General features: G+C 32.1%; 1 protein-coding gene across 1 annotated transcript; it reads right to left on the minus strand.

The window, feature by feature from the left end:
* Positions 1–5,713: 5,713 nt before the first annotated feature.
* Positions 5,714–27,827, minus strand: LOC140749657 (inactive pancreatic lipase-related protein 1). Its single transcript, XM_073082771.1, has 8 exons — positions 27,747–27,827; positions 14,907–14,964; positions 13,497–13,635; positions 12,953–13,066; positions 8,506–8,657; positions 7,820–8,040; positions 6,653–6,809; positions 5,714–6,041 (listed from the first exon to the last, which is right to left on the minus strand). Exons 1-8 carry the CDS (start codon positions 27,793–27,795, stop codon positions 5,939–5,941), a joined length of 993 nt encoding a protein of 330 aa, XP_072938872.1. The 5' UTR covers positions 27,796–27,827; the 3' UTR covers positions 5,714–5,938.
* Positions 27,828–27,876: the final 49 nt, after the last annotated feature.

Consider the following 27,876-nt stretch of genomic DNA (forward strand, 5'->3'; position numbering starts at 1 on the left):
TTATACATGTGTTTTTGTAAATAAAATGAGTTAACAAAAAATGGCAGTCAACAATTTTTATTCTCCTCAATTAATCTTTCAGTTAAATATGTTTATATCATTTGCTAGCTTTGCTGTCCATATTTATTTATTTATTTAATAAGGTTTGCCAACAATTGTTACACGAAATGTATTATAAATAAATAGAAAAAAAGGTCTTAGGCTACGTGCACAACCTATAACAGGCAAACAGCATGCACAACAATTTTAGCTACATAAAAGCGCAGCTTTATAAGGGCTCGCGTATCGTGAATGGTATATTCAGTTTAAGATCCTATATCAAAGATGATGTGGTCACTTATGAATTAACAATAAATTATTAAATCTACCTTTCGTCAGAAGACCTATGAAGAGCAAAGCTACCTTTGATCCAGAACCAGAACCACTTTAAATGCTTGTGGTGGATAACTTATATTAGATCCATTTTTTGGGATTGTAATTTTTTTTTTGCGATTTATCCTTGGTATCTTTTTACTCTTGAATTTAAACTCCGCCATATTTATAAAATTATTGCGTCTGATTTGCAAAAAATATTTTTTAAGTATATATAGGTATAAGCTATTGTGGATGTATGAAACGCAGTACATTATAATCTAATCTGAGGTCTGTTACTAATCAACAAGATGGTGAATGACCTTTATGACCTTTTGGTGTCTACGGATTCCTCTCGTTCAGACCATTCCAACGATACCTCATTTGTTTCTTTCCGAATAATAGTTTGTTAAATAATTCAATTCCTAGTTTTCGCATTTTCCACTTTTAGTTTTTCACCTATTTCTTCATGTCGATTTGGGTCATTTATCAGTGAATGTTGAATTCACCACGACTTCTTTAATTTACTAAAGCCCCGAGGGATACATTCCGTAAAGCTGCGAATGAGCTACTAATTAATTCTATTAAATAACATTTTTATCAATTGTTAAATTAACTATTAAATTTATGAATGAAATTAACGAATTATGTGTGTGGCCTGCTCAATTAGACAGTCCGAATGCTAAAGACTTGCTCATCAAGCAGAAAAAAATTCTACGTATTTTATACAGAATAAAGCCCAGAGATTCCTGCAAACCCTACTATATTCAAGAAAAAATCCTCACTCTCCCGTCAGTGTACATACTGGAATTAGCCATGTTCGTAAGACAAAATAAAGATCTATTTGAACATGTGAAGAGTAGTAGGCGAAATAATAACCTAGAAATCCCACCATCCCGGCTAGAAATGTTCAAAAACAGCCCTTTTTATAAATGTTTACAAATATATAACAAAATACCAAATGACGTAAAAATGGAAAAATCCGATAAAATATTTAAGAGTAAGTTAAAATCAATACTAATAAAAAAATCATATTACTCCCTTAAAGAATTTATGACAGATAAAGATATATATTAGATCATTAATATTTAGATATGTAATAATACTGACATTTAAATATTTTCTAATGCGATTGAATGTTATATTATTTATTAATTAATGAATGCACTTGACAACTCAATAGAATGACGAATCTTTGACATGTATAATAAATTTTAAAAATTGTATGTATGTTAGATGTTAACAGTAAATATATGTTGTCCTATGTAACGTATGTAATGTAATGTAAAGTATTGTAATGTAATGTAATGTAATGTAATGTATGTAATGTAACCTAATATATATTAATGCTGCTCTCTAGTACTTTTGCGACGCCCTCTCAGGGCATCACATATCTCTTATATTATGTTGTAAGTTGTGTGTGTATTTTGCAATAAATAAATAAAATAAAATAAAAAAAAAAAAAATAAAATTAGTTTTGTATTTTCTTTTATGTTTCTACCTAACATAACCAACTCTATACAATACAGGAACGAATTTCCGTAAAACACAATGTGATAGTCGCTAAATTGTAAATTTGTCACTGGGCTTTTTGTCACAAACAAAGTATTTTTTGGCGATGGAAATGAAATTTGCGGATGGATTCTAAACGGGTAGTATTTAAACGAGTGACTGCAAATAAAAGTTTTGAATGACAAAAATAATGAATTTTGGTTATAGTATTACTAAGGGAGCAACTGCCTGCGAGTGACGAGAAATCAACAGAACAGCAACTTACAAACATTAATTTGAGCGACCTAATATTTTTCTAAGTGTAAACATTACGTCCTGCGTTTTATTCAATATTTAGCAAATGTTTTTTTTAATACTGAGCAGCATTTTATTTTAAATGAAGTGTTTCGAATACAAAAATCACTTTGAAAAATACTATAATAAGTAGAATATTGTGTGCTCATGTCATTGATCATGAGTAAAGGTAAGGTCCGAATTCATACAGATTGGGCCCACCCGCTCGCTGGGCGCTGTCGCGCCCTGCTCGCTTCGTTTTATATTGTCTTATATGTTCGAACCTAACCTAACCAATTCAATTACAAAAACCTAATCTATCTTAATACTAAAGTTGCCTCTCTATATTTCCAGTCGCTCACTTAGTAATGTAGTCGCGCAAGTTATTAAAACAGTATGTCATTATCAGTCGCTAAGTTTTTTTTTTATTTGATTGTTTTATAATTTCCCACTGTAAACAAAAACTTAGATTAATCGGATATGTGGAGTTTTTGAAACTGCACTGCGTCAAAACATTTATAATATCCAACGAATATTATAAAGGCGAAAGTTTGTGAGTATGGATGGATGTTTGTGCTTTATATTAATCTGATTTGAATGAAACTTTACAGTATTACAGTCTATAAGTACACCAGTATAACCTGGAGAATACAATTCATAAAGATATGGCTATACTATACTTAGTTGTCAGAGCTATATTGATGTACCTACCATACGATGATACGTAAATTTTATATGAATGGATTAATAGTAATTAATTATATACATTTTCGGTACGCATATGGTAAATAGATTAATTTTTTCTTTGACACTAAATAAATCGGATGGATAGTTTAAATTAAGGTGGTAGAACCCTATGTGGTTCGACTCCGGCGGCACCACCGCCACACCTGGTTCTGCCTCATAACAGCAGCGCTGTGTTCTGGTTCGAAGGGTGTGGTAAGGGAAACATGGTTTTTCGAGGCGTTCCAGCTTAGTCCAGTTTAGTCCAGGGGTAACGGCGCATCTGTGGCCGACCTCAGGTAGGAATATGTAATCCTCTCTGGGTTTGATTGCAGATGTCCATGGACGGCTGCTGCCACTTACTACAGGTGGACTGCATGCTCGTCTGCTACTCATATATTATTAAAAAAAAACTTATATGAGACGTTCCAGTTTAGTCCTCAGGGGAGCGGCGCTTCTGTGGCCGACCTCTGTTAATTACAGATGTCCATGGGCGGCAGTAGCCACTTACCATCATATGGACTGTATGCTCGTCGGCTACTCCTATATTATAAAACAAAGAAAAACTTGAAACAAAACGCTTTTAAAATACACCGGTGAAACCTCGGTGAAACGCTGCCACGTTAGCATTTTCATATTTTTGATTGACATAATTATGTCATAATTCATATTCAACATGACGTTTTTTTTATTCTGCCATTATTTAAACAAAAATAATCCAAGTCATACAGCCATCAATGTTACACTAAATTTAAATTTGATAAAAAAGTGTTTTTTTTTTGTGTACAAAACCTTATTTCAATCGTGTTGGTCCAATCTAGACACGACCTTAAGTAACTATGTTAAGTTTCAAATTTATAAGCCCTGTAGTTTTTTCAAAAAAGGGATGGAAAGCTTGCAAGATTTTCGAATTATAGAGGACTCGCTTCGCTCGCCCTAATTATAAAAGAATACAAAAAAACATAGATAATAGTATATTAAGAAATTAATGTATTGGGACAGAACTAACATGACAATTTTAATATAGTTTTGTTACTGCTCTGTTGTCACTATAAACATCTTTTACGAAATTTAGACATGCTATCAAAGTTGATATCTAAGTCATTTAATAAATTAACTAGTATACATAGTCTGGGAATTGGGGAGTTAGATCTTAAACCTGTTCGTCGCAGGGGTGGTACAAGAGGCGACCATATGTAGTTATTGGCCAATATTTAATTATTGAAGAAAATAAATATACTAATTGTAAAAGTAGTGAATGTATGTACTTACCTACATTAAATATTGTAACGTTCTGTCGCGCAAAGTTATAAACTGTATACAAACCAGATTTCCTAAACACAGTTGATATAGAATATAAAATCAGTAGGCACCGTCATTACTTCCTGATCAGTTAATGAATATATCACTTGTAAATTGGAATACAATATATTCTAAATTGGCTTAGTGTCTGTCTTATAAGTTACACTTAAGTACTTAGGTACGCTTTTAACTAGAATACTTCGCCGCTATTAAGATAGAAATAGGTGTCTCTTATTTTAAAGTGAAATACAAAAATCTTCTTAAAAATTATATTTTAAGTAGTTTTACAATTTGCTAATGTTCTTTAATTAGTCTACACGGGTTCGATGTAATACTTATTGTGCGTCACTATAATTACTTATAATTATTGTTGTGCTCGTGTACATTTCTTTTATTTTTATTTTATTACAACAAAATACATAGAGTTGGAAATATATTATTTTTATTGCATCGTAAAAGTAAATATTTAGGTAATACTTTTCATGAGAAATATAAACAAAAAGTATTAATAAATCAATCAAATTAAATGTTTGTTTTTTTTTACAAAATAATAGAATTTAATTTAATTAAAAAGACTCCAATAATAATGTAAAACATATTCAAATGAATAATATTATTCGGATTTTTATAAAACATTTTTAATGAAGGCAATATTGGTAAGATTTTCTTAATTATTAGCAAGTCATTTTAAGTACAAAATGTAAGTATTCATTTACAATAAGTTGTATGAGCAAAAGTAATTAACATACTACATTTCATATAAATGAATAAATTTTGTTGTCTGTGATGTTTAATGTTTATAAATAAATGACAGTCAAATAAATAAAATAAATAAGTTACGTAAAAATTAAAACATTAATTATATTAAAGGTACATAACTCTGGATAATAAGTTTAATAGATTTCATATTACAGATCTATCTTAAATGTCATAAATAATTAGCCAAGTACGAGTCGAACTCGCACATGGAGGCTTCCGTACCACCAAATGTTCAATATTTTTTATTTTATGTTATTTATTTTATTGGTATTTATTTTATTCTTTCTTTCATTAATATACACATTGTAAAGATTTCAAGTGTGTATATATTACGGTTTAAGAGATAGAGCCCTGTCACAGACGGACAGACAGGGGAGGCTTAGTAATAGGGTTCCGTTTTTACTCTTTCGGTACGGATCCCTAAAACAGTCGATACGTCTGCACGTAGTTTTAAATCAATGTTTTGAGACTGATTAAATTAGATAAACGGTGCTAAAAGTCAACAATAGTTGTAAAACTTTTATGGTGGCATCCAGTGATTCACATTTAACATATTGACGCAAACAAGGCTACTCGTATGGCATAATTTATATTATTATTGTGATGATGGTACATATTTTGTGATTTATTTTATATAACTGCAAAATTTTAAAAGCTAATGTTGGTCACAACAATTGGTCAATTATAATTGTTGGACGAAATTATCATCATTTATTATCGACTTTATCATGTAGATTTATTTACATCCTCTAGACCGTATAGTTGTCCCGTATAGTGACCGTATAGTTATTTACATCCTCTAGACCGTTAACCCAACTGATCCAATATTTTAAATTATCCTACAATAAAATAAGGGTCCCTCACATTGTGCCTAATGACCAAATATATTAAGAATTATTTGAGTAGATAATACCTAGTTACATTCTTTCTTTCTTTCATCACATAGATATGAAGGGAAAACGTTCCATGAAAATTAATTTCTCCTAAAGTATTTTGATTCTAAGTATTTCTTCGTGTCCTATTTTTTGTTTTTGCTCTTTTTATTTTTCGGATAGATACCATCCATCCCTTTACCGAAAGGAGTTTCTGAATTCGTTGTTAAGTAGTACGATCCTCTGGCACTGAAACAGAAAAAAATCTAATCAAAGGAAAGCAGAAATTAGTAGTTATTAAAAAAAAAAACCCAGCTGCTTAAAAATAATTGCCTGTATCACTTTCTTAATTTAGACGAATCCAACGAAACCTCATATAATAAAATCCGTGAAGCTGTTGGGACAGTAGGGCGTGACAAAGAATGAGCTATACATAGGCAGGTATCTAATATATATACACTGGAAAAACCCTCCCTCCAATGTCAAGTAAAAATTTAACATTTTGACACCTATAATAGTACATTACATAATATTTCATTAAAAATTACATACGTTGTTTGTAAATTTGACCAAACGATTTCTTCGTTACATCATTATGAAGTGACGTCTACTTAATAATTATTTCAATAATGCGTTATTAGTGCGTCTAAAATACAGAAGGTATCTTGATAATGGCATTTTATTATGCAACTCAGGTTTCTAAAACCCTGCTGGCAAAGTACAATTAATTCAAAAAGTAGATGAACACAACTAGGATCGTAATTAGATGAACGTTTTAAAGCGTCAAGATTAGATGAACACTTAAATTGTCATATTTCAGAAGCTGACTGTACAATAATATAAGAAAGATAAATATTTACCTAAGATCACAGTTGAGACCCATGTACACCATGCCGGTTTCAGGTGAAGGGTTTTCTCTAAATTTCTGATAGGAATCCGCAGGGGAAGCCGGAAATGCCTCGGGATTTCTCACCGATTCAGCGTAAAACTGCCATGAACGCCAGTGACTGCATAGATCTGAAAATTTATTTGACGTTCTTAATTTTTTTGGCATATTTAAGCAATATTTTTACAGTTTAAAGTTCTCTATTTTACTTTAAGTTTTTATATATTAAAGAAGCAGAAAACGTTATTTGGAGTGGGTGTTAGTTGGTCCTGTGGTCCTTTTTATACTTTTTTTTCTTTACTTTTCACTCTTCCAAATAAGCAAATAATTCCATATATCTAATTTTAATAGTAAATATCAGTCTTTGCTTAAATTCAAATTAAAATCTCATTTATTTAAAATTGATTCATATAGAATCAGAAGGAGGAGGCCTTCACCCGTAAAGGGGTCCTTACAAAATAAATGTAGTAAAATTACACTAACAAATGTTTAAAATAATTAATTAAAGTAAGAGATACATATATAATATCATACATAAATAAGGATAATAATAAGTTGATAATAAAAATTGTAATAAATAATGTAATAATATATAATAAATTAATAAACAAATGTTAAAATATCAGTGTGCTGAACGTAAATAAAAACTATTAATAACAAAACAATGAAATGAAATAAATAATGCATGTATATTTTATATAATATTAATGTAAGGAATAAAGGGCTTTTTATTTATTTATTTATTATCATATAGAATACTTTTTGAAAGTCAACAAACTACCACCGCTTCGGAAGGTGTTTCGCTATGGAGAAGAAGCGGCGCAAGAAACTCCAAACGTGTGCAAATTTGCATCTTTTAAAGGGTAAATAATGTACAATTTTACATAGTGGTACATATAATTAATTATTGATATTGGAGCTGGAGTTGTCATACCGTGCGGATTTATCATTTAAGTCCTAATTTTTACATTGTAATAAGCTTTTTACAGAAAGTTAATTTTATAGTTGAATAAACCTTTTCTCGGATAGATCGATAATGTCTTTTGGTAGAAACGAATACAGTTCCCCATAAAAGAATTACACACCTTGCTTAATCTAAATTGAGGTTCGGCCAGTTTTTTCTTTATTAACTTATACGTACTGTCATCTGAGAGAGGTATAGGCGCGAACCGCGGGCATCCAGGCTGAATGCTCTTGCCGCCGTTGGGCCAGAAGTCCGCGGTCCCGGTCCGCACGGGCGCGCCGTACCCGCCCGCGTCCGTGTGGATCACGTCCACGAACTCCGCGTCACGCTCGCTCACGTGCTCCATCATCACTCCGTCTGGGTAGAACGCTGGAAATGCAGGATCGAGGGCTGTTAATCTGAAACGTATGATGGCTGGTTAAGGCTTACAGTGAACGTTACATGTGACCTTACTATAACATTAGTTTAATGTGTCGGTAATTAAATACATAGGTATTTAGTTTTTTGTCATTTTGTTGTTAGTGGTCGTTTTTCTACATAATGATGATCATGAAACAGAAAAAAAACTACATAATGATAATTCATATGAGTTTGTTAACTTTACGATTTTGTAAATGTTGATGGTTATTTTTCTTTTAAGTAAAGTTCCAATCCTTCCAACTATCGCAGTAGTCACTGTTCATAAACATGAGTATGTCTTTTTTATAATTTATTGACCAAAAAGATTGCAAGGCGACTTTATATTTTTAAGGATTTTTCATTTGTCATAAATCCTAGTTAGTAATTTATGACAAAATTTTGGACGCATATACCAAAAGAAAATTTACGTAGAGAATAAATCTATTAATGAGGCAACAGTTTACCTTTTAACAATTTTGTTGTACTTAGTCTTCAGTTCCCTTGCAGTGTACCCCGCAACGTGACTGCCAAGAGAGTGTCCTATGACGTGCACCTTGTCCACCGGAAGACCAGCTTCAAGGAGTTTGTTTAGTTGTTCCGCTGCTACGGCGCCTACCTGGAATTGAACACCTAAAATGTTTAGTATACATTCCTTGGTTAGAAATAGAAATGGTGCAAGGGACATAAGTCATATATTATGTAAAGATAGTACTGCTTATACTGATGTTGAATACAGAGAACTTTTTGTTTAGCGGCATAATTATTTCTGCGATAACGACGTTTCTCATAAAACAAAGATGGTTCAAGAAATTTCCGCTTGGATTGATATAGTTATATCGAAAAATAGCAAAAATACGAGAATAGGTTCTGTAGGTACACTTTCATAAAATTCATCTATGTATGTACGTATTTTGTAATTCACGATTTTGCGCTGTTTACATTACTAAGCACACAAACAATTACGGTTAGTATCGAAAATTATTAGTGCAATAGTAAAGATATCGATTAAAGTTAATTTTTACGTTCATTTCGTCAGGGGAAAATACATTTCAGTAAGAACAGTAGTGAACTTCTTATAAGGACCCTATTCATTTTAATGAGATTGTTTGGTTTCGTACCCATATCTGTGAGAAATTAGAAGCACCCAATTAACTTATTTATGGATTTGGATTCAATTGAAGCATAACAGGAAAAGACTTTAAAGTGAACTAGATAATTGAGAGGAAATTCATCATATTTTAGTATAAACTTGGCCTACAAATATTAATTATTTATGAAAAAAATTCTAAATTCACATATTTTTATCAATTTGTGATTAATCTACACTAATATTATAAAGAGAAAAACTTTGTTTGTTTGTTTGGTTGTAATGAATAGGCTCAAAAACTACTGGACCGATTTTAAAGATTCTTTCACCATTCGAAAGCTATATTATTCACGAGTAACATATGCTATATTTTGATAAATACTTTGTACCGCCTCAAAATCTATAAATAGATTTTAAGTCGGTACAAAGTTTACCGGTCAGCTAGTATCTTATAAACTTGCTTTATTTACTCTTTATTGACCATGTTAAAAACAGTGTGGTGCAAAAGGCGGACTTAATGCTAAATAGCATTATCTCCTAGTCAACCTTAGGGATGTGCAGAAAAATTGAAGGCGGTACAACTATACTAATAAATAATAATAAATAGGAAATAAAATAAAATGAAAAAGGGAGAAATGAGAACATTAAAAATAAAAACTAAGGGAAAGAAAGAGAAAAAAAAAGAAATAAGATATAAATAGATGAGAAGTAAATACATTTTAAAATAAATTACTACGTGAAAATGAAGAAATATTGTGTAGACACCATATCTAATGATGAACTAAATTGCAATAGTGAGCAAAAACATTCTTTTTAAAAATGTATTTGGAGCACATTTTTCTAAGTTCCTCAGAAAGAGCATTCCAAAGTCGCGCTGATTGGAGCGTGAAAGAATTAGAGAAAACCCAGACCGGTGAAGAGATAAAGACAGAGCGCGAGAGTTAGAGGAACGAAGCTCCCGCTCGTGGAAATCACAGAGATAATAAAATTTAGATTTCAAGTATTCTGGAGCGACAGGGTCAAAAAGAACTGTGAAAAGAGAATTAAGTAAAATGTAATCGTCTACGTTCATGAATAGGGAGCCAACGGAGCTGGCGACGAAAAAAAGGAGATATGGACGAATTTGCGTAGACAAAAAATGTAACGTATGGAATGGTTAACAAGACGTTCAAGTTTGTTAAGAAGATCTTCGTTAATGTCAGAGTAACATACATCAGCATAATCAATGATGGGAAGGATTAGAGATTGCACAAGAAACGTCTTGGTCGAAACGGGTAAAAAGTTCCTGAAACGGTTAAGTGAGCGCAGCGTTGCGTAGACGTTTACCATGCGCTACGCATATTTAACAAATTTCTTAAGCAAATCTCTTACTATTTTTTTATTATAAAAAGGAATTAGTTACATAAAAATACATTATTATTTGCACATAAAAATAATAGTCATTCTTATTTCTAAATAACATTGGTTAAATTTATAAAACCGCACCTACGATATTTAAATATATTCAAATTTTAAATTTCATATTTCATTACTAATAGTAAGTAGTAGGTGTAATTAACATTTTTTTAATAATAATACCTATTGTAATAACTTACAATTTAATACGCATTTTCAACCAGCATTCAAATATTGTATTGTTATCATAATAACATTACGTCAATACGTATAGTAGTTATTATGTTACAATACAAATAATATTTAGCACATTACTATGTATTTTAGGAGATTGTGCAACATGTGTATTATAAATACGAAAGAAGTGAATGCGTGTAAATCGTAGATGTTTTCTTTGGTTTTAGTTATTTTTGTATGTAAAAAACCTGATAGTGTAGCGTATAAAAACAGTGTATGAAGGACATCTATTGAAGTGAGCTAAAACTGGTTACGGACAATATAATTGATATAGCCAAGTCTACATTATTTTTAGAGTTCCGTGTCAGTTTGAAAATACGTTTTGACATAGAAGCGTAATACGTGTTTTTACCTAATAGTTGAACATGCGAAACAATTCAATTATATTCAAGTCTCATTATCTTCAAGTCCGGATGGACTTGCACGAAGTCGTCCACATATATATTTCTAAAGATGTCGACTACATTATTATGTGATCTCAGTGATACCTCAGAATTGGCCATTGGTCTTTATCATGTAATGATGAAATTTAGGTAGTACTCTTGATTCATTCATAGGCTCGGATTCCATTATAATTATATGTTTTATAAATGATACAGTCTGTTATGAAGAAAATGACTTGGTTTAAAAGCAGTTTAAAAGCAAAATATTGTATTTAAAAATAATTAATTGCAGGTTATCGAATGCATATATATCTGTTTTTATTAATTATTTGTTGGTAACAGTAAACGTATTTTTATCCCAAATATATTTTTTCAAAACCGTTAAAGGTAGATTCTAGAAAAAAAATGGTAAATATCATAATATCACATACCTACGAAACGTTTTAATGCTCGAGTTTAATCGTAATTAGCCGGATATTTCATAATTAATGCATACACATTAATAAGCGGCGTGAAATAGGTACTACAGGGAAAAAATAACTGTTCTAGATTTCGACACAGTTACTATCGTGATACACGGAAAAACATTTTTATTATTGTGGTCAAACAGTCCCAAGGTGAGCACAAGTCTTTTTTTATAATACCTACAGGAGTAGCAGACGAGCATGCAATCCACCTGATGGTAAGTGGCTACTGCCGCCCATGGACATCTGTAATCAGCCCCTAGATAGGATTAGACGAACCATAAAGGGTTCTACCACCTTCGTAGAGTCGAAAGTATATTGTCTATTGTCAAGTACAGGTTTATTTTGAGTATAACGGTAATAATAAGAAAAAAATACGCGACAACAATCAACCACTCCAACGGTTTTTACAGTTTTAGAATCATTTGTGGATCGATAGTAGTAACATCATTGTCACACCTAGGTACGTTTTATTTACTGACTTATAACAGTAGTGTTAAGCGCTACCGTTTCTAAGTTAAAGGACAAGGCTGTGATACTTATATGACGCGATAAAATTAAGTTCTTAGATAGTAATCCGACCATATTTGGCTTGAATACAGATGATTCAATAGAATTTCATAAAACAATTTCATTGCATTTTACATTCTCTTTGCACAGCGATAGTACTCAAATGTATAAAACGTAACTACGACCTCATAGATAATGATCACTTAACGCATGAGCTATTTACATGTAAATAGCGCAAATATATAACAAAAAAAATATAGCAACGTTCGGTAGTCAGCGTTGCGCAAATCCTCGTACACTACCATAATGACCATTTTTTGTATGTTGTTAACCTTTTTGTCTCGGTGTTGAGGAAGACCTTTGACACCATCATCGTGCTGCTGCATATTCAGATTTATGGAGGTAGAATTGAGCTAACTCTAGTAAGATGTTTTCAAACCTTTGATTAAACCTCTGATTAATCATACTGATAATGACTGTTATCGTGCTCTTAGCATGCAAGCGCTTATAAAATTTAAGTTGTACTACTGTTTTCAAGGTGGTGTTGGCACTGGTGTTCGGAGTGGTGCTGCTATAAGCTTTGTTAAAGGGAGTCACTAATCAGTGGCGTTGCAAGGATTGGTGACGCCGGGGAATGGATAAGCGACAAATTAATAAAAACGTCTTCCTCTTCTTTTTTGCCCATAATAAGATGGATCCGGGGCTCCTAACCATTCCTCCTCTTAATGTACGAGTCAGACATTGCTTAACTACAATGCAAAATCGTTAAGATATACTCCAGCCACGAGGTCATACGACTTCATACGAGCTTTTTATGGGAAATTAACACACTTACTTTTTTTGTGTTCCTAGCGGCATTGACCAGGTATGACCCGTGGGCCATGTTGGACCAGTCTAATAACAACACGTTCGTTTCGGGTCTCGCTTCTAAGTACGCGTTCACCATGACCTAGAAAAATATTTTTATTGTCATATACATAGTTAATTTACACATAAAGAACATCATAACGTGGTAAACTCCAACTCTGGAGAAACTGCCGTGCCGAGAAATTTTAGGCAACAGAAGTGTTAAGTGCTGCTGTGTTTTGATTTAAAACGTTTGTTACTGTGGTAAGAAAGACATGGTCTTTAGGTTTAGCAACGCACCTGAAGCCGACTTCAAGTAGGAGACTTATCTTACTTGGAATAGATTACAGACAGAATATGCGACACCTACCTACCATCAGATGGATTTTGTGCTCTTTGTTACTTATAAAAGATATCATAGTATTAATAAGGATTTTTCTTTGGTAACTTGCCATAGTAAAATATATTGATTTTTATTCCTTCATTATTTAACTCTATTCAAGTAACTCAAAATATTTTTGAAAAATACCTACTTGTATACTCTCTTGTTGTGCAGTTTCAATAAAACCATGGATATAAAGAACTGTAGGGTTGTCCTTTTGGAAGCCCCGTATCTCAAAAAGTCGAAGCGCTTGACTTAATGGAAAGTCCACGTAAACCTCCGCCGAACCTCTGAAAAAAGAAAAAAGTCTGAAAACGTTATAGTTTCTACAATATTAATAATTTTCAAAAATTGTGTCGAATTCTTCCGCCAATATTATCACTCCCGCTTGCCCTACCCTTCCAATTTTAAAAATCAAAACCATTTTCATTGAACCTCGTACATGATAGCGTCTTCTGCTGAGAGGGAAAGCTAGTTCTATTTTTGATTTATTCTATTCTGCTCCAGTTGTTTCAATTTTAAAATGAGCATTTCACACATCTATATGGTAACTGATATGGTAAAATAATGTACGCCGAAATATATTAAAGTGTTAAATCGAATAGAAAGAGGCAATGCCAAATATAATACACGCAACTTCATAATCGAAACTGTAGAAATTGGAAACGTTTGCCACTTGGCCACAGAGTACTTTGCTACTTAGTTCGTTATCATAGTAGGTAGGCTTATTGTAGATTCAACAAGTAGGCATTACGATATCAGATTGTGTATAATATTTTCCTTAATAGGGTACGTAGCTGTTCTCCTAGTTAACATTCCACATTTATACCATTGCCATATCTTCTATATATATATCTTCTATATGACTATGACTAAGTTTTATAATAACTGATAGAATTTATTTACACTTCCATGTGTAATTATGTAAGAACTTAAGTTGTAATGTTCATAAAATATGATCTATTCATGTCGTGATTTGAGAGGAAGTGTGAATATACTCTTCTACAATATTAATAAAGATATATACAATATAATAATACGTACAATGAGCACACCATACCTACTTTTCAAACTCCATAATACAACTCCGTGTGATTTAGGTACCACACACAAAAACAAACTTGCATTTTAAAATTATATATATATATATATATATATATATATATATATATATATATTTTAAGATGTGATGTGTAAGATATATTATATGTAACCTATTGTAGCAATACTAGCTTTGGTTTGTTTTGTTTTTGCTTTGTGGAGGATATATTATGTTTCTTGACCTCAGTTAACCTTAGTATAAACCAGTGTGTTTCAAAGTATGGGCAAACACTTGGGGGTTCACAGAATATTAATATAAGCGGGAGGTCACGATGCCTCAGTAAAGGACACAGTATTTTTTCCAAGAAAAGTTTAAATAAATGTGTTGATTCGAGGTGGACATATTTCCGTTGTCTGTATATCCTTGCAAGTTAGCTTGTTCAATATTCATATTGACTTACATGTATCAAATCGCTGCGATAAAAATTTAATAAATAAAAAAATAAGTAAAAATGCATACCCGTTATAAAACCTCAGGTATATATCTTCTATTCTGTTGGTTCTGTCCGGTAAAATGCCTGAAAAATAAATAAATGTTATTACTGTAAATAAAGTCTTCCATAATTTAGACGAAACCATCGACAACTTTTACGTTAAATTGCGGCAAAAATCGTTTGTGCGTAATGGCGTGCGAAAGAATTGAGGTTTACATACACTCATAATATCAGCATTTAAATATTACAACAATTGATTGTATTATTGCAGACTTCAAACTGTAATTTTGTATTAAAACATCTTTTAGTATTATTTACTAAAAGGTACAAATGACGCAAACGTCACGCGACGAATATAATTCATTATGCACAGTGTTATCGTTGATAGAATCAATTCGTTTTTGTCGTTATTTCTCAACCTTGCTTTAATTGGAAGGACGACTATTTATTTTAAAAGGAAAACAAAATAGTAATTAAACACAAAATGTTGAAACAAAATAATAAATCTTTGCATATTTCATACCTACTCGTATGTCAAATTGAAATCCAAAATTTGGAAAGCTTTGAAATACCATCAAATCGGATTTAACAATAAGCAAGAACAATAGAACCAAGTAGTTTGCAGGAACCATTATGAATGAGTGAATATTCAAAACTGATCTGTAAAGGTTGTGTATTACAGGCATTAGGTCATTTTATGATTTGAACGTCTTCCGTGCTTCTAAGTATCGTGATTACGAAAGATCATGCAGTAAATTGCATTTGAAAAAATGAACGTGGTTTAAGATCATTATAATCGTGAAATATGTATACTTGTAACGACTGTATGTGGTCACGATTGCAGTAAAATCTAGAAATAGGGGAAAATACGTCTTTTGTTGTCTTATGCAGTGATAGCCTAGTGGTTAAGAAACGTAGCCTCTCGATCGAGGGGTCCGAGGTTCAAATCCCAGGCACGCACCTCTGATTTTCAAATTTATGTGCGTATTAGAAATTAATTATCACTTGCTTAAACGGTGAAGGAAAACATCGTGAGGAAACCTGCATACCTGAGAGATTTATAAAAAATCTTAAAGGTATGTGAAGTCTACCAATACGCACTTGGCCAGCGCGGTGGACTATGGCCTAATCCTTCTCATTCTGAGAGGAGACCCGTGCCCAGCAGTGGGACAATAATGGGTTGATGATGATGATGATGACGTCTTTTTAATTACGTAACTATTAGATTTAAATGTTTAAAGAAAAAAATACGTGGTACAAATTTTTGAAGTTAAATAACGCTTTACCGCAGTGCTTATTTGTTCTTGTAGGCCTTATGTATATTAGTTTGAAAGGTGAAACTCTTATAAAAGGCATTTATAATTTATATAGGCCTTAGGAAGGGTTAAAGAGAAACCATGTATCCTGGCTGTAGCAATTTAACATCAGGCGGATTGCGTTGTTACAAGTTTGGTATTTCCAATACGGCTTATTAAAACAGATGTGAATTCTTACAATATTTTAATACTTATATGGAACAATATGCGTAATGAGTATGTCTGTGTGTAATGGAATCAAAAGAAACAAAAGGCTTATGAAAATTCGTCACAACTTGTATTGGTAACCAATTAGAAGCACTTAATGCGATTGTTGCAAAAATTATACCTAAACGAATTCATATCATACTCGTATGTAAATTTACAACGAAATGTGCATGTAACTGATAGTGATAAAAATGTCCTTTAACGGCCATTACTATATGTAATCTTTGACAATTTTTTTTCGGGAGATAAAAGTATATCTATATTCTGTCGGGATCTGCTTGACATTTCCGATATCATTTATCTTACTGATATTTGAAAAGAACACTTTTATAGGCGGTAACAAAAATAGAATTTTGTATTTATAATTTGTGACGAATTCGAATAAAATTATTATTTATGTTCCCGATTTGCTGCACTACAGGAAAGAATTTTAAACTAATAGCTTTACGCGCGTATTTTAAAAACATGACAAACCCCTTTATAATTACTAGCACAGCTATTGGTGCTCGTGATTTGATTTTTAATTATATTTTAAATAAAATCACGAGCACGAGTTATTTATTAATGTGATTGATTTTAGAAACAATTACATCAAATTCAGAAAGATTAAACAGCTGCATTTACATAAATTTTGTACCCCTTCATTACATGGCATACCCCAGAGAATACGCGTTAACTTTGGGAAACTGTGCTCTATACATAACATATCGTATTTGCGCTGCTCATTTTTAAATAATTCTGTATTATTCCATTTTCAACAAAGTTCAAAAACCAAGGAGGTCATTTGTGTAACCTGTATACTGTATATTTTTGAATTAGAATTTGTTTAATTTTCGGCAACCGAGTTAATTTACCTAATAGTAAATTGAGTTTGACTACTTTAAAGTATTGTGGCTGTAACATCATACTTCGGTAGATACCACTGCTGACCTCGTAAGGGCCACTGTATGACCCGGATTGTATGATTAAAAATTCAATACACAAGGTCTAGTCTTGCCACAAATAGAACGTCTTCCCACATGATATGATGAAACGTGTGGTAAAAATATGTGAAGAGATATTACATATTTCATCTTCTTAAAATGAAAGACAAAGTGCAGTCACTTTCTTAAAATTAAAAAATAGGTGATTGTAGTTGTCACCAGTATTATTTAATATTATGTTTCAGTCTTTATTCAGCCCCTCATGGGTCAAAATTTAGTTAAATTAGTTTAGAAAAGTATAACTTTTCTAAACTAATTGAACTAAAAACTTTGACGACTTTGACTTAAGACTAATTTAATTAGTTTAATTAAGAAAATATGTAGAGTATAAGAAAATTTTGACACCTATTTAGCCCAAAAAGGGACGTATCAAAAACCTTAGCTACTTCATTTATCTTGTACCCCAGAGTATAAGAGTTAACTCTATAGTTTCATTCTTCTTAACGCAACGGTTCCAGGTTGTTTATCAGTCAGTCAGTGAGAGTTATTAAGGAGATGTCAGTTTCTCAGTAGTTGTATTTTTTGTTATCAAACGAATTTTTACCACTTTAATCTATCGGTTTCGTTAAGACACATGAGTGTAACAGATGTGGGTGGCGGCCACTTATTATCATATTACTTTTGGCCTAGAGTATGTAAGGAAGTAACGTGAGTGCTATGTTACTAATATGTGAAATAGTTATTAAACTTTAGAAAAAAACGTTAGTTTTAGTTTATGGAAAGAGATTAGTCTAATATTGGTCATGTTCATTATTGAGATGTTTAAATTTAAAAAAGATTCAAAAAGAAAGTTATTTTCTAACTCGTCTTGCTATATTTTAAGTTTATACTAATTCATTTTTTTGACACAAAAATCCTAAAACCAAATCGATTTAAAAACACTAACAATTTATGTAACAGGTTGGTTCATTGTACTATGTCTAAAAATTTAGCATACATAAATATTTTTAAAGTATTATAATAATGTCAAAACATCATTCACACTCGTTTGTCGGGGCCTTAAAACTGCAATCAACAAGATGAGAGTTATCGATCCGCGTGTTATCACTGTAGGCAATATCATTTAAACGATGAGCGCGCAGTGACGCATGCAAGTGTTGCAGCGTGAATAGGGTGTCCATAAAGCTAGCTATTCTCTAGGAAAATAAAGGATATTCCTTTTTTATTTCATGGGTTTTTTATTTCAATTGCTAACCTATTAATGTTGCACTGTCATGCGGGAGTTTAAGATCAGGCTTTTTGATCACTTGTCTTTATATTTATGTTCAATAAGAAACTTATACTCTTTGGTATGTGATAGGTACCTATATAGTGAAGTTATAAGTACTTTTCATACTATGATATAAGAAGGCGTGTAATAATATGAAACATCGCTTTATATTATTGTTTTGTAAAACATTGATACGAAACGAAAATAATAAGATAGTAACTATACTACTTCTTTAGAAACTGTGGTGGTGGTAATTAATAAAACCTCTCCTTTATGGACTGTTTGTAAAAAGGTAAAACGTAAATCTCTTAATCTGTTGTGTAAGGTATCATAAAACCTTATTTATCGACGCCAGATAAATAATTAATTAGCTGTTTTGCAATTCAAGTTGATGACTCTCCCACATGCGACTAAATAAATCAAAGTAAACAATCCCACATATGTTGCTTATATGGTTACCATACATTTGTACCAAGACCCTTTTAATCAGCGCAGACTCATTTGTCTCTGTAGCCCGCTATCTACTAAAGATAAGGGATGTGTGTAACATTCTACTGATAATACTATATGTATTTGTTCATGAGATATGTATCGTTATGATAATTGATATCGTTCAAAACTTTTTAAAAATCGTTATTTGCTGACAGATATCAAAATATTGTATTTGCATGTAAAAAGAAAAGAAAAAAATCTCTATTCTAATATATAAATGTGGTTTGAAAACGACTTGCAACCTCATCTAGACGTACGTAGAATCTGTATTACTAAATAATATAATAAATAAATAAAAGACGGAAGAAGACTATTATAATATACGAAATAAAAAAAATAACCATTTTAGACTCAATTTTTAATTATTATATTTCTTTTGTAAATTTAAAATTTTATATTTAGTACTGGCAAGAAAATACTGGTACGATACACATAAAAAAAATGAAAACGTTATAAAAAGAATAAAATAAAAAAAAACAAATGCCGGCTAAAGTTTCATATTTTCTCTTTTTGCTTATAAAACTATTGCGTCATAAACACATAGCAGTTGCTGTTTTTTCAGAATCTTACAATTGGTAAGTATTTTTACAATTTTAGTTATACCTATTGTTATTATAATATTATAAAACGTAACTTAATAGTTTATATGTAACAGGAACCATAATAATATCCCTCGGAAAAATCTTTCTCGTGTATTTCAAAAGTAGTTAGCGAACAATCAATCTGACATTGATATGGATTCATTAGATATATTAGATAAATCAATTTTCGTGAGTCTTTTGTAGCCATATTCGACTTTGTGGATTTGCTGTGTAATCCATTTCGGATGAATAACTATTGATGAAACCGTATAATACTGATTGCTTGATATAGGATGTTGTAAAAATGAATAAGCAGGTATCGTAAGTCTGAGATTCGAGTGCCAGACACCACCAGACACACCTTTTTCAATTTTATGTGAATTTTGGAAATCAGTTATCACTCACCTGAGATCTTAAAAAGTTTTAATAGGTGTGTAAAATTAACCAATTCGCACTTCACCAGCGCGTTGGACTATGCCTAAACCCCTCGTGACCCCGAGAGGATACGCGTACACAGCAGTGGGGCAATAGTCAATGAGTTGACGACGATGGAGTAAATGAGTATGGATGGAGTAATTTCACACGCACAGTCAACATTATACACTCACAGTCCCACAATATTATTTCCTGTTTGGCCATGGACACACATAAGGACGAATACACAAACACCCAGACCCAGGTGCAAATTCAGTACTCAGAAGTCTGTCTGGCCGGCGATCGAACCCGGAGCTTTGCGCGTCAACCGGCATGGTGACCACTCCGCAACGCGGTTAATAAATAGAGTAGATTCTATTTTAAAATATATAAGAACGATTCTATTTTAGTAATATTTTTTTCCTTCCGCATACTGCAGTTGGTAAATTCGCAAATTGGGGCGTTCACGCAGTTAAACGTAATTGGGTCACGATTGCGAGAAAATTCAGACCAATTTTTCCATTCCAGTTATCTGTATAATGTTGAATGTGAAAATTTTGCAAGGCAATTAAAATAAAGTGTACATAATTATAGCGTATCGAAATAATTTACTTTTCCGAAGGTAATATAGTTTATTACACAACATAATATGAAAAACCACAACAACACATTTTAAAATAGTTTCTTGTGATGTACATATTTGGTGTAATCTTAGACAAGGCTGAAATATATTTTTAGAAGTATCTATTTATCCCTTGGGAATGGATTTTTTGGTATAAAACCACTGACATCGTGTGTACAAAATTCATAATAATCGGTTATGTAGTTAAGGCGAGAAAGTGTAACAAATAAAGAAATTAACTAACATTCGTATTTATAATAGGTATAATAGTTACGATTAGGATTGCTTACAGGTTACTCTTAGGACACATAGACCAAGAGCAATTCTCAATGTTAGTATCGTCTTCGATTCACATTCTTCACATAACTACAAGCGCGTGTGTTAGTTAAAGTACTTATTTAAAGTACAGTCACGACGATGATTCATTACGAAGTAATTGCCGACTATTGCAAACCAGCAAACATTCCAATTGCCTCTAATGGAAAGTTATTGACCTAATAATAACAAGGAAGCTATACAGTGACGACCAAAGCCATGACTATAGAAAGTGAAATTGATGATGTTACATTTTTATGCTTTGTTACATAATATATGTACATTGACTGTAATAAGTAATATTACATTATAAACAAGTAAACATACATTGCGGTAAAATACATGTAAGATGTTTTTTTAGACTTATATACAAATATGAATTTAATTGTAAGTACTTATTCACACTTATTTAAATAAAAGCGAATCCGCAGGCTAAAATCTATTTTGTAATTTTTGTTTCATTATATTTGTTTACAATGACAATGCGATTTTAGTCTTTACTAATTATTTTTGCAAACGTTTATAGTGGAGATAAATAAGTTCAAATTCAAATTCAAAACGGAATACTAAAATTATTATCAGTAAATTTTCATTTCAGCTTTAAAATATTTTCCTGTAAAGAGCAATCTCTTTAAAATGTACCGCATAGCAATATACAGCTAGAACTTAACGTTAGAAACTAAATGCAGTTCAATGCAATGTAGGCTGAAGTGTGGCAAACTGGTGTAATTATAGAAGTTGTAGTGTAGCGTGTAACGAGCCTGTTCCTTCGCATACAAATTGTTCTACGTTCGGCGAACTTACGTAACATCATTCATGTGTTCATTATGCGGGAAAATGTTGCAATCAAACTTGAAAGAAGGATAATCCTTCGTTATACAGGAGTAGTAGACGCTCATGCAGTCCACCTGATGGTAAGTGGCTACTACCGCCCATGAAAATCTCTAATCAACTCCAAATAATATTACATTCCCATGTGAGGTTAGTCACATATGTGCCGCTATCCCTGCGGACTTTGAAACGCCACCGATAAGTATGTCACAAAGCGTTCTTCCACCTTCAGTGTCTATCTTTGCCCCATCACAACCATGTTAAACGGTACTGTATTGTTTTTTTTGTAAGATGTACTAAAGGTACTTTTTACATATAAGAGAAAAAGAGAGGATGCATCCTATTTTTAAATATAGGAGGAATTTCAATTTAGTCCTGACGGATAGAAACGCACGTATAGCCGTCCTTGTGTAGTGAGCGGCAATTATTACTCATCATTAGATGGACAGTATGCTCGTTTGCTACTACCAATAAAAAAAACAATGTGAGCCGTCACGGGACGCCTGGCAGATGTGAAACATCGACATTATTTTGTAAAAGTAATATGCAGAAAAGAACATATTGTGATAGGAACTAAATATGTCATAATGATAAAATAAAATATTACGATTGTTGCGCATGGCGACGCTTCGCCACACAGTACACACTACTTCATATAGACTGTATATATATACCGTCGTATTTCTGGTAAATCGGTTTTACGTGCGGCTATAGATGTTTCACATCAAAAATCTTTCAGTAGAACATTATTTGTTAACAGTGCTAGAGTTATCTCATATTTCCAGCATCTGCATTTATTTTACAAATAAAAAATATTATTGTAAGTATCAGTAAATAATAATACGGTCGTTCGTGATCTTACAATAAATACTAACGACTTTTACTTTGCATCTATTTATATACTTATGAAGGTCGCCATGCTGTTTACATATTATAACTATGAAAACCTGTTTGCAGTACAAATAGATAACATAACTAATTACAGTAAGTGTTATCAAAGTCTCTAGGTTTATGTATAGTGTTGTTACTTTTTTATATAATTTTATGAGTGTACTAACCAACTGCGGGGTAATATTTTTCGAGCGTAAGTATGTCTCATTATAGCCCAAACGGTTTCACAGATTTAACTTCTGGCGTTTAATTGGATTCGTCTAAATTGTGGGAGTGACATAGACTATATATTTATGAGAAGAAAACGCATTTTTTTATTTGTTTATATAATAATTTCAAAACGTACTTTTGACCATATTTGTGGCCGTAACTATTATTTTTTCCGCGCTTCTCTTTTTAAATCACACTGAAATAATCAATGTAGATATCATTACAAAGTTTTTCTTTGTGATAAAATAATTTTCCCTCACAACTAGGTACTCGTATAATATGTAGTAGGTAGGTACATAATAATCTAGCGGAGTGAGTTCAAAGTCCTCCATATTCTTCTTACTTGATTTCAATTAGCTATTCAATAGAGTCACAGTATTTCTTCCATCGAATTCCATTGAAACTTGCTATTGAATCTATAATGTACGGATCTATAGGAGTACGAAAAGTTTAAATGAATCAGTTCGAACATTTCAACAAGTTTATTTTAGTTATAATTTGCTGATATGGATTACATTATACGCTTTTATTTAATTAAATTAAAATTTAACAGTTGATTCTTAACAATAGTGATATTATGTTTGGCAATTATAAATGTTTTGTTAAGTTTGTTTGTTTGCTAATTAAATAAAAATAATTTGTTTGTGATGAGGACAATATTAACGATATTTTTGAAATATCATCTCATTTTATTTGCGTATCACTGGTATCCTAAGTTTATTAATGAGATCGGAAAATGGTGATAATAGATTAGTAAGTTGGTAATAAATCAATACTACCGACTATTGTTCAGAAATGCTTAGTATTTATCTTTAGCTACACGTGCCAATCACCTAACAAACAATTAGATTTACGTAAGCTGTAACACGTCAATACAACGATATAACTTTCATATCACTAATGAATTATCACAGCTCAATCTTTACGCGTCTTAAATGAAAAATACGGTTGCAAAATTACTTAAAAATATCGTGTTATGAAGGGAGTATCAATTACTTATTTCAACATTTTTTTTTTTTTATAATTTAGAAGTAGCAGACGAGCATGCAGTCCACCTGATGGTAAGTGGCTACTGCCGCCCATGGACATTTGTAATCAACCGCAGATAGGATTAGATATTCCTACCTGAGGTCGGCCACAGATGCGCCGCTACCCCTGAGGACTAAGCTGAAACACCTCGAAAAAGTCTGTCTCCCTTACCACACCCTTCAAACCGGAACACAGCAGCGCCTAACACTGCTGGTATTAGGCAGAAATAGGTGTGGCGGTGGTGCCGCCGGAGTCGAACCATAAAGGGTTCTACCACCTTCAAAAGTTATATTCGACACATAAGTTATATTCCAAAACGTATTCGTGAAAACATTTGGAATTTATCATCATACTATTTCCTATTTACAGTCAATGCCTTTTGCTAATAGAATAGGTACTAAGCAAACCATAAAAATCCGTCGATAACAGTGATAAATCTGCCTATACAGTGATTAGTGTTGGTGTATCACGGAATACACGATATATCTACAATTTCAATGAAGATTGTAATACAAAACGGCGTTTTCTTTCGCTTGTTCTCTAAGATGTACGACGGGGAGATATACAAAAGCGGGCATTTTGGATATCATTCTCTATTGAAACGTGGTATACAATGTACAATTAAGTGATCTGGTTTCTTCGGGTGCAGATTGTTTTCATTGAGTAGGGTGATCATGTTGTATGATAACGTAGGAAATTCCCTGGCTTACGAGCATGTTATCTATTGATATTTCGTGCTTGAAAAAAGGTATTTAGAGAGAAGAAGATGATCATTAGTGTCTGTCATAATTATTGCAAAGGAAGACGAAAACGAAATCGTATTGAAGTTTCCTAATTTTAGTTGCAATATTAATTTCATACTACGTTTCTAAACTTAATCTATTGTAAAAGCCGTGATTGTTGAAGTTTCTGAGGCTTACATGGCCCTGACTACAACGCTAATATCCGTTATTAATAATTAATCTATCCAAAGTATTGCCTATCATAGATCGACATTTGACAATCTCTTCATACTAGGATACTGTCTTTGGTAGGTAAAAATTGGGGAGATCGATTATTAATTTATAGGTGTTAGGCAACCAACTAAAACAAATCTAGCAATGATGATGGTAAACTTTGTATGATAGATAGGTCGAAATAGCAAGTTGGCTAACTTATAACTAAAAAAAAATAAATATTTATGATCAAAGAGGATTATCGCGATAAGAATAAATAATGATTAGTCAAGGAGTCTATCCTGATTTATTCACCTTGATACAATGGCGATTGTCATTTTTAATTCCAGTTAATTAAAGTTACCTTGTATTGAATAATTGCAGATAACTTTGATTAGTACAATAAAAAGCATAAGACTTTTAGTTACAGTCAGTAGATAAATAACTTATATGTATTATTACGGATTTTATTGCAAGAAAAGACGATTCAAGACTTTAGTCTTCCTCTTGAGATCAGCTAACGATGTATGTTATTATTGAGGTCTAAGTTAGACCTCTTTAGATTTTAGTACCTACGAGTATGTCTCTACCTCCTCAAACCAGAATACAGCAGCGAATATCAGTATTCTAAGATGGAAATAATCCTATTTAAGTTCAGATCACTTTCAATCTACATACGATCTGTCACAAATTTATAATAATAATAATAATAATGTAATTGTTTATTTAAAGTAACAAAGACTTATTTATTTAATTACAATTATTTTTTTTGGTACATTACAATTTTATATGTAGGAAACTGCAATGGGAAATAAATCTACAGTCTACTCTATTGCTTATCATCTTCAGGATGCTGTTGGTGCTATCCCGGACACGGTACATCAGGGAGCTGCATCTTTTTCTCATTATAGTGTAAAAACAGTTTACATGAGCTTCTGCAAACATCCCTGATGCACTACAGTACCTTGGTAGTCCCATCAGCATCCTGAAACCATTATTATATTTATGCTTACCTCTAAGAGAAGATTGCAAAGACTCATAAGTATATGCTCTACCACACCTTTAAGCCGCAACACTATACTCCTATACGTATTGCAGAATTGTGGCCATATTATACGTATATTTCAATGAATGCTTACTTTATTAAGTAAAAAGGTGGAGATATTTACAAAGATCTGTCTAATGATATGGCGAATATATTTTTATAGTAAATATAGTGTGTGTCTTCTTATATAACGTAATTATGTATATAAGAAGTTATACTTATTTGCCGTTTAATAAAAAAGACTGCACGTATCAAAGTTTACTACACGCGCAAAAAGTGAAACTATTACAAAACAAATATAATATTACAAAATGATTGGTACAAATAAAACAAAATGTTACGTAATGTAACGTCACGTATTTTTACCTCTCCTGGAAGATAAATAAAATCTAGAAAGATCTAGAAAATTTGATATATTTAGCACCCATTGGTGTAAAACGTTAAAGCAGAGGTTTTTCGAATAAGATTGGTATCACTAATTGATTGTAGATAAGTATATAGTCACAAAATGTAAGTAGTATGAATAAAAATAATTTATAATACCACTTATGCTTCGTAATATTTTTAACTTGAGTTTAAGTAAAATAGAAACATTTACAGTAAGTAGGTCAAGAAGAGCTTCGAAACTCTGAACACTCTAGTTCTCTTTGAGGATTTCCGCTAGCCATTTTCCTTGTGGGCTCGGTATCATAAAAAGAAATCATTTTAATGATTATATTTTCATTTCAAATATTTTTATAATAAGTAATACATTTTGGTCTGTTTTAATATTTTCCATTATGTAAGCCCGTGAAATATAAAAATATGAAGTATTGGTACTACTGGTAAAGTATAATGCTATGATGGTCTTTTCCATGATTATTTTTTATTATACGTAGCTATGAATGATTATAAAGCTGCAATTATTATAAAATTCGATTTGTAGATACCTGTGAATTTTAATATTCGAGAATTTTATTATTAGTCAAATAATAAAATAAAATAATAATAATAATACTAATAATCAAAATTCTCTAATTTTATAAAGTAATCATTATAAATATTAAAGCAATCCAATATTTTTATGCTTCCGCAATCTTGTTAAGATTTAGAGATACGGATAATTACTTATATTGTAATAATTAAGTATGAGACATTCCAATAAGTTTGTTGCGATTTAGATTCAAACGCGATAAGATAAAAATAGCACGTTATTATCGAGTGCGTACGCGCATAATAGTTGCGCGTTTATATTCTAAGAGTATCTTACCGGAAAGCGAACTTTTAGATAGTCTCTCGTATCGCACCATTCACACCTGTCATAGGGTTCCGGCCACGTGCTCCGAGAATACCCGAACACTATACGAAGTTGAACGAACCCGAACGTAAATAGTTGGACGGGTATGCGGCCCTAGGTACGCAAACCGGTCAACGGTTCCAAACTGATCTAATACTGCTAATGATTAATTACAAAATACCGGCATTAAAACTACACTCTTGATATTGTTCTTATTAAATTTAAATAGTTATTCTAAGATAAACTTAATTTATTTGTAATTTTATAAATTTTATGTCAGATTAATATTGAACGTGATAAAAATATTTTATCCACTTAAAACTCGGGATATAGCAATGTTTGAAACAAAAAGTTGTCCGCAGCAAGAAAAAATATAGAGCGGAACGCGCGAGAATTAAACACTGAGCGTAATCACATCGCAGACTGGATGCAATGACACATAATAACGTCGAAATCGTAATAGACAATTTGGCGGGTTATTGAGGATGTCGTGATTGCTTGTTCCGTACCTGTTCCCCACCAATATCGCTTCCATCCGACTGTCACTGCGCGGAACATGGCGCTACGTGCGACGCCGACAACGCGTGGCGGCAAACTGACTCACATTTCCGATCTCAACCTCAGGCTTCGGAACCCTAC

Source organism: Epargyreus clarus, unplaced genomic scaffold (genome assembly GCF_041222505.1).
Source record: "Epargyreus clarus isolate Ecla_fem2 unplaced genomic scaffold, WU_Ecla_fem_2.2 ptg000018l, whole genome shotgun sequence".
Taxonomy (NCBI): Eukaryota; Metazoa; Arthropoda; class Insecta; order Lepidoptera; family Hesperiidae; genus Epargyreus; species Epargyreus clarus.